The sequence below is a fragment of the Esox lucius genome, chromosome 17, assembly GCF_011004845.1.
Source record: "Esox lucius isolate fEsoLuc1 chromosome 17, fEsoLuc1.pri, whole genome shotgun sequence".
In the NCBI taxonomy this organism is placed as follows: Eukaryota; Metazoa; Chordata; class Actinopteri; order Esociformes; family Esocidae; genus Esox; species Esox lucius.
The window spans coordinates 13538059-13547337 of NC_047585.1; the positions used below are offsets into that span (position 1 = coordinate 13538059).

A 9279-nucleotide genomic window follows, 5' to 3' on the forward strand; every position below is an offset into this window, starting at 1 on the left:
TGTTGACTCTCAGAAACGTCCTGTCACAGTTTTCTCTAGTTTTCAAGTGCCTTATGATCATGTAGGATACTGTACTCACTGACATTTTGACTTTCTTTGCAATTACTCTGAAGGAAAGACTACACTTTTAAGGGTTATAACAGTCAGTCTGTCTTCATATGTTAATTGCCTTTTTTTTCGCCATTATGATAGCAATGTACTACTTCCTGCCATACAATTCTGTCCAAATAATGTTTAAGAGGGTGTAGAAACACAGTCTGTTCCAACACTGTTTATATACAAAGAACAAAAAGTTGGGACAGTTGGGAATTGTTGGGATCAACTTGACTGACAGCAATGTTTACTTCAATTTCAGCAGAACTGCTGTAAGTTGTTAACCCATTCCTTGTTCCCTGTACACCAAAAAGCACATAGCACATACATTATATCAATGTGTGTATTGAAGGGCCAGTGAGATCTGAAAAATGTATGTAGTCATGTTTTGTTTAATTTCGTTAAGACTCCATGTTGTACCGATTGCGCTAAAAGTCAATTTTGATGTCTTTCAGCGATGTTCCAATCAGCAGAAATATTGATAAAAGGTTTCATGATTCTTTCTTTTTCTAAAAAAAAACAAACTCTAAAGCACTGTGTATGAGTCTCGCTAATTGAAATCCATGGCTATAGTAATTAATGATTGAGATCTGTCACAAGCAATCTACTGTACAATGCCTACTCTTTTTAAACATGGTTACTTTGCTGTTATGGCAACAAACTGGGGCATGTTTACCAGTGACATCTGATGTAGTTTTTCTTGGGTGCATTACTGGCAATGGCACCTAGCAAACGAAAAGAGCGTTTTTCTGCGTTGACTTGTAATTACTACAGAAAGGTAGAGAACACCACATGGGCATGATCAACTTTGGTTTTTGAAATATGTCAATTGTTTAAAAGTATATTTTTATCTTCTAAAAATGATTGTTGTCTCTGATTTATGACACAAATGTATCATTGTTTACATGAGTACTTGGTATATTAAGTAGTTGTGCTATGGTGAAATGTCCTATGAAGTTTGTTTTCAGCTGGCCCTTCATGATTATTTGTTTTTTAGCAGTGTGCACCATCCGACAGCTGTGAGATGGACTGCGACTACAACTCTGAAGTAAGATTGCGATGGATGTTACTGTCGTGTTTACAATGGTACAATATGCACGAAGCTCAGACATACAGTACTCAAGACTTAAACAGAATTCCAGTTGGGGTTGTCACTGTTGTCCATCTGTCCCCTGCAGGATCTTCTCTGTTACCTATTGGATGATGGAGGTTTTCTGATTATGTCCAATCAGAAGGAGCACTCGAACAAGGTGACCTGTCCTAAAAGTTAATACAGAGCTCAGTCTCGACTTACATCTGGGTTTATGTTGCGTAACTCTGTAAAACATTTTTTGTAATATTTTCATTAGGTTGGCATGTTCATCACTGAAGCGGATCAGTACCTTATGCATGCTCTCTACAACAACTCCCTTTACAACCGAAAGCAGTCCCTTGACTACCAGTCTGTTTGTGAACCTGTGCCAACCAGCAACACCGGGGCTGCACCAAGAGGAGTGTTTGTGGTAAGGACAATCTTGGCTGCAGCCTTTAGAACTCTCTAGAGTCATTGACCTTCTTTATCCTTTGAAGAACAGTTGACATATGGATTGTTTCAAGATGGGCTCCATAAATAATTCAACGATTTGATACAGTGATTTAAAACCTTTGTAGGTTCCTCCCCAAAACATCAAAAACAAATTGTCCCAATTACAGCGAACTGGGTCTTTACTGCTAACAAATTGTAAAAACATAACTTGGCCAACAAAAAGTGTTTAAGGAAGGTTGCAAAATCTGAAAAGGTTGCATTCTAACAGAATGTCGCAGAAATGGCACTCCGCTTACCGTTTAGTCAGAAGATAAATATTATAAATAGAAATAATCTTGTTGACGTTGTACCCGAAATCCATGATCATTTTGTATTTTAGTGACTGTATAAAATAAAATGTGTTTGCATCAAATTCTAATAAAAGTCCTAGCGCTCTTTTATAGGACAATGGTCTCTGAAGAAAATGGTCTCTGAAGAGTGTGACCTGATTGATATATTACTTGGCTGTAAAGCCATATAACTTTTTTTATTTGCTATATTTACTTTTACAGAGAGTAGAAGTGTTAATGACTGTATCCTGGCAACATCTGACCGTCTGTCCCATCATGTTCATCGAATCATTCAAAGCTTCTAATTGGCTAATTTCCCCCCTGTCCTCCTCCAATGTCGTTGCTGTAAATTAGCAAACTAACCTGGCAATTTATTTGTAAAGATGAAATCAAGCAAATAACAATAACATATTAATGTCTCCTCCTTGTCCCCTCAATGTGGTCAGCCGACCATTGCAGACTTTGTGAACCTGGCCTGGTGGACATCAGCCGCCGCCTGGTAAGACCAGAGAATACAAGAATACCACAAGGTCCTTAAAAGCTGCAAAACCCACATCCTTAAATGTCCAATTTGTTTCATTCCACTGCTTTTCCAGGTCCTTATTTCAGCAGCTGCTTTATGGAATGGCCTACCACAGTTGGTTTGTGACAGGTGGGTACAAAGCCATGACATCTGGTTTCTTCATATCAGAGATGTTCAGAGATATTTATATACAGAACCAGTCAAAACTTTGGACACACCTACTCATTCAAGGATATTTCTACTTTCCACATTGTAGAACAATAGGGAAGACATCAGAACTATGAAATAACACTTGGAATAATGTAGTAACCAGTAAGTAGCTATTATTTTACAATGTGCAAAATAGTAAAACAAATAAATACACTTGAATAAGTAGGTGTGTCTAAACTGTCTACTGGTACTGTGTATATATAATGTGTGTATGTACAGTGGGGAGAACAAGTATTTGATACACTGCCGATTCTGCAGGTTTTCCTACTTACAAAGCATGTAGAGGTCTGTAATTGTTATCATTGGTACACTTCAACTGTGAGAGACGGAATCTAAAACAAAAACCCAGATAATCACATTGTATGATTTTTTAATAATTAATTTGCATTTTATTGCATGATATAACATGCAAAAATCACCTACCAACCAGTAAGAATTCCGGCTCTCACAGACCTGTTAGTTGTTCTTTAAGAAGCCCTAAACACACTACGCCATCATGGATTAAAATCCTGCAGCGCATGCAAGGTCCCTCTGCTCAAGCCAGCACATGTCCAGGCCTGTCTGAAGTTTGCCAATGAGCATCTGGATGATCCAGAGGAGGAATGTGAGAAGGTCATGTTGTCTGATGAGACAAAAATAGAGCTTTTTGGTCTAAACTCCACTCGCCGTGTTTGGAGAAAGAAGAAGGATGAGTACAACACCAAGAACACCATCCCAACCGTGAAGCATGAAGGTGGAAACATCATTTTTTGGGGATGCTTTTCTGAAAAGGGGACAGGACGACTGCACCGTATTGAGGGGAGGATGGATGGGGCCATGTATCGTGAGATCTTGGCCAACAACTTCCTTCTCTCAGTAAGAGTATTGAAGATGAGTCATGGCTGAGTCTTCCAGCATGACAACGACCAGAAACACACAGCCAGGGCAACTAAGGAGTGGCTCCTTAAGAAACATCTCAAGGTCCTGGAGTGGCTTAGCCAGTCTCCAGACCTGAACCCAAAAGAAAATCTTTGGAGGGAGCTGAAAGTCCGTATTGCCCAGCGACAGCCCCGAAACCTGAAAGATCTGGAGAAGGTCTGTATGGAGGAGTGGGCCAAAATCCCTGCTGCAGTGTGTGCAAACCTGGTCAAGAACTACAGGAAACGTATGATCTCTGTAATTGCAAACAAAGGATTCTGTACCAAATATTAAGTTCTGCTTTTCTGATGTATCAAATACAAATCAAATTAATTACTTAAAAATCATACAATATGATTTTCTGGATTTTTGTTTTAGATTCCGTCAATCACAGTTGAAGAGTACCTATAATAAAAATGATAGACTTCTACATGCTTTGTAAGTGGGAAAACCTGCAAAAGCAGTGTATCAAATACTTGTTCTCCCCACTTTGTGTTTTCTCCCCCATTGATTTACAGCAATTCCAACACTACATCATACTAGTGATAAACAGCACCTGTACATCAAGGTGTTTTGTCTGCATGTGTTCTAGATGAGGTGGAGGCTGAGGGGACGGACTCCAAGGAGACCAGCTGTGTGACGATACAGACACAGTTTTACTTCACTAACGTCAGCAGCTCCTACGGCATCATGCAGGACTGTGGAAACTGCTCCAGGTGACTGCACTGGGCCCGCGCAACCCATACCCCCACACGCCAACCCATACCCACACACGCCAACCCATACCCCCACACGCCAACCCATACGCCCACACACCAACCCATACCCCCACACGCCAACCCATACCCCCACACGCCAACCCATACCCCCACACACCAACCCATACGCCCACACACACCAACCCACACACCAACCCATACCCCCACACGCCAACCCATACGCCCACACATACCAATCCATACCTCCACACGCCAACCCATACCCCCACACGCCAACCCATACCCCCACACACCAACCCATACGCCCACACACACCAACCCACACACCAACCCATACCCCCACACGCCAACCCATACCCCCACACACCAACCCATACGCCCACACACACCAACCCATACGCCCACACACACCAACCCACACACCAACCCATACCCCCACACGCCAACCCATACGCCCACACACCAACCCATACGCCCACACACACCAACCCACACACCAACCCATACCCCCACACGCCAACCCACACACCAACCCATACCCCCACATGCCAACCCATACACCCACACATACCAATCCATACCCCCACATGCCAACCCATACACCCACACATACCAATCCATACCCCCACACACCAACCCATACCCCCACACGCCAACCCATACCCCCACACGCCAACCCATACCCCCACACGCCAACCCATACCCCCACACGCCAACCCATACCCCCACACGCCAACCCATACCCCCACACGCCAACCCATACGCCCACACACACCAACCCACACACCAACCCATACCCCCACACGCCAACCCATACACCCACACATACCAATCCATACCCCCACACGCCAACCCATACCCCCACACGCCAACCCATAATTAAATTGGGACGTCGTTAAGTAAATGAGCCCGGGAAGACTGTCCCGTGGAGCCGATCCAACGGTAAACAAGCCTGTTATGTAAAGAAAGTTTGTTGTTGACGCAGTCTGGCTCTCTTCTTCTAACTCTCTGTCTATCTCGGGCACCCTGTATCGCTCTCTCTTGCTTTCCTTCCCTTACTCTCCCTGTCTGTTTCTCACTCTCCCTGCCTGCAGGCTGATCCATGCCAGGAAGTTAAACAACACAAACCTACTGTTTGTGGTGGCAGAGAAGTTGCCCTGCAATGCCTGTGAGGCGGAGAAATTGTCCCAGGTGGAGACTGAATGTATCCTTACCCAGCACACTTGCCTTGAGGAATGATCCCCCTCCCGTTTGTCTCTATCATCAAAGACCTGTTTCCATGTGGCAAACCTCTAAATCCAACTCACTGGTAATATCAAACCATGTGTTTCAGGGCTTGGTTCTGTTCGACCCTTGCTCTCTGACTGTATCTGGTCGGTGGCATGTTTTTCTCTGTTTAATGTTTTAGCGTGGCATAATGTAAACCCAGGGGCTCTTTGAGAATTACCACATTGGCAACGCATCATTCTTTAACCAGGGCTCTTCTAGTCAAGGACCTGAACCCTTCGTGTGACGACATGAGCGCGGCGCGGTATCGAAAAGGGCCCACCGTGTGCTACGACTACAACATCACTGTAAGACTCCCGGACTGAACACAGGCCCCTTTACAATCCCTCCCAAACGCATGCAGCCCAATATGACACGATCTGTCGTAGGGTCGCATGTACGTACACATGCATTGTGTGTTTTCTAAATGTTTCCAGTACGACTCTAAAAACATGTCCTTTCCCTTCCAGGAGAACACATCGGACTGTGGGCGGGGCTACTCTTTCCGGCCATCCGTCCATACCCTGCTCACGATCCAGCTCATCCTCCTCTACCCAATCGCCGGCCCCCATATTCTGCCCCTCCTACTTTAATTCTGCTCCTTTCTGCACTCCCCAGCTCTTTGTCCATCCTGAACACCCCCTCCCAACCCCCCACCCCCCCCCCCCCCTCCCCCCCAGTGCCCTGTCCCTGCTCTAGTCATAGGTAATTGAGGGACTTCCTGTCACCGCAACTTGGAAGCCCTGAGTACCGCGCTACTCTACCCAGCTAGCTTCGATTGTTGTTGCTTAGTGACAGTTGCAGGACCTTGCACGTCCTTCAGCGGGTTACATGCCTTCATCCATGTGAAGAGATTGAGAAGGCGGTGCTCAACCAATCAACAGAGGCTACATCAGAAAAAGAAAAAAAGACCCCACTCTCCCATTTGCATCAACAGGACGAGAGACAAGTGAAAAGACACAGAAAAAAATGACTAGTTGGATGCCATGCCGCGGAGCCTTAGCCGTCATGGACATTGCGGAGTTTAGCTTGTCTCTTTCCGCCGCGGTTAGTCGAGACAGGATGAAGAGATGTGGCCTCTGTCTGTCTCCCTCCTCAGATCTGCCTTCTCACAGGTCTCTTATTCGCCTCGCATAGTGGGCTACTGTGCTGACCATTCTACCACATATCTACTAGAACAAGAAGATTAAGGGGTGAAAAAAAAAGAACATACATCAACATACAATTTTAAACTGTTCAAGTGATGAGTATTCGAAGCTAATGTTAGGGTATCATTTGCAATGGAAGTTTTTAGGTGTTACATTAAGTTATTTATGCACTATATCTACTTCTTGCCAAAATGAGATAGACTTTTAATGTGGTCTTATTTTTATAGCCAAATTAGTGAGAAACCTAGAAAGGGAAGCTAGAGGAATAGTGTTAAGAATAACCGTTAGAAAGCGGCTAAAAACAGATTCTGTTTCTACATCTCTATCTTGTTCTTTAAGTTTGAAATTGTTCGGCTCCGGAAAAACAGTAATGTATTTGATATAATTGCAACAAAGATAGAAAAATCCGTAACTATTCTACAAAATAGTAGAATAAAAATCGGACATTTAACTGAAGAAATGAATAGGTCATTATGTGAATCAGACAAATGTTTACTTCCTTGCAAACACACAGGATATATCTAATAATAGCCTCCTCCTGTTTTGTCATGAATCAACATTTAGCCTCAGTAAGTCTGAATGTTTGGGCTTCATTGCTGTAGATGTTGTACATTACCATCCTAATCCTGAGCAATGGATCATCGTAACCACGGCTACGGATGGATGACGTGAAGACCCTAGTGAACGCTGACCCTCTACCCACCCTCATACGGCTGCTCCACTCGGTCTGCCGATCTTCCCGGGACTTGTATTTCTATCTATAATCGATGTCACAACAGCAGATAATACACAAACATATTCCAGCTAGCCCATTGGGTCCCAGTGGCAGGTGGGTTTCAGCATGTATCAACTTAGAAAGGTGCTGTGTAACGTTGGACCGTATGTCAATGGGGGATTTCCCCTCATTAGAAACGGCAGACGAGGCCGCTACTGCTCATGGGTGAGCTGCAGTCTGGGTGTCACATCCGTTGTTCTGATCAATCTGAAGTGAAATGTCATTTGACTCCCGTGTTCAGGAGCCACTCTCTGTTATCGTAGTGCCTTGAAGCACTTTGTTTTGGGAAGCATTGGCTATAGAGTTACTGTACAGTACCTTTATAGAACAGCAACCCTAATGTCAATTAAGCTATGGGATCTGTAGAGCCAATCTATTGGCTGTATATCTATGGTAGCTTTATGGCAACACCATAATGACTATTATATTAGATTATATTATAGCTTGATGTAGACATCTGACTGCCCGGGGCTACTGGCTGCTGTGCCCGATAGAGTTGTTGTACAGTACCTGTAGAGCCATTTAGAGCTACACCATCAGTATAGCCACTTGACTGGCCATAGAGCTACCTTTACAGGGCCACCTGACTGCTATTGTTGCATTTTTCCGCCTGAACTGTGTGCGTCTGTGTTTGTGTATGGGTGTGTGTTTGTGGTAACCCTCGAAGGGATTGTCTTTAAAAACCGGGTTGAGAGAATGCCGAATAACAGTTGTGGTAGCGTAGCTGTTTGTTGTTTGAATTCCGAATGGACAAAGTGTTATATCAGATGTTGTTATGAGGAGAGAAAAAAAAAATGATTTTACAAAAAAAACTAAAGAAAATCCACTCCATTTTTATTCTGACCAGTTTGCTAAATATGTCATTGTGAGGGAGCTGCATATTATATGTTGGCCCTGCATTCACAGAGGTGTTCAAAAGAATGTTAATAATGACAGTGTGTTTCTGTTGCAAGGGCAACACAGTGACTAAGCCTCTTTAAATGCCTTGGTGTTCCTTCAAGCTCCAATTCAGTGTGTTCTCCTGATCACACATACACTATACACGCGCACACACACGTTCATAAACACGGTGAGCCTGCTAAATATTCACTTCTCTCCACAGACTTTCCCCACCTGGAATGTTAAGCTGGATTTAATGGGGTTTAGGTTTTTTTGATGTGTCCATCTGTCAATATAATGTGGCCGGAGTGTCTTCTAGATACAGTGTGCGACGTGGATTCCTGCTCAGAAGGAGGACTTACAACATGTAACTGTGAATCTGTTGACTCTAAATCCCTTCCCCACTGTCTCTGTTGGTGAACACGTCATAATCTAAACTTCAAAACATAATTTCCTGTAACCATAGCAACACACACACACACACACACACACATACACACACACACACACAGTGTACGTAGAACTGTATCATTTTTTGGCAAGATAAAATGTTCAGGAACTGAATCATTATCTCAAAGAAATGCTGAACCATGTAGACATTTGCAATGTGATGTTTCTAATTGTCTTCTGTTGATACACCATTTTCCAAATTCCTCTTCTACCCCAATACATTCTATCGTTTTATTCCATATCAGCACTGACCTGTCTCTCTCTAGGTCTCTACATTCATTCGCTCAGTCAGCGAAGGCTGCAAGTACCTGTGGAAACACCCCCTGTGACCTAGTCCATTAGCCTGGCGAAGCAGTCAACACAGCTCCAACACACATACCGAAACACACGTATACAGACACACACACAGTCCAGCCATGCTGTTACACACTCATGCACATACACCGTTAACACCAACGCTTAAAT

The 9279-nt window shown here is 43.7% G+C and overlaps 1 protein-coding gene across 5 annotated transcripts in view; it reads left to right on the plus strand.

Annotated features, from left to right (window-relative positions):
* The window catches only part of cacna2d2a (calcium channel, voltage-dependent, alpha 2/delta subunit 2a), a 176595-nt gene extending 170369 nt beyond the window's left edge, over positions 1-6226 (plus strand). For 3 of the 5 annotated variants that reach the window (XM_029114229.2, XM_029114231.2, XM_029114233.2), the window contains 9 exons: positions 1091-1141; positions 1272-1343; positions 1443-1595; positions 2394-2446; positions 2544-2599; positions 4170-4293; positions 5391-5500; positions 5785-5870; positions 6033-6226. In XM_029114229.2, the coding sequence (XP_028970062.2) occupies positions 1091-1141; positions 1272-1343; positions 1443-1595; positions 2394-2446; positions 2544-2599; positions 4170-4293; positions 5391-5500; positions 5785-5870; positions 6033-6155 (828 nt within the window). In that variant the 3' untranslated portion in view covers positions 6156-6226. The remainder of the gene's footprint in view (positions 1-1090; positions 1142-1271; positions 1344-1442; positions 1596-2393; positions 2447-2543; positions 2600-4169; positions 4294-5390; positions 5501-5784; positions 5871-6032) is intronic. The other 2 variants (XM_029114230.2, XM_029114232.2) reach the window with 1 other exon arrangement.
* The last annotated feature ends 3053 nt before the right edge of the window (positions 6227-9279 follow it).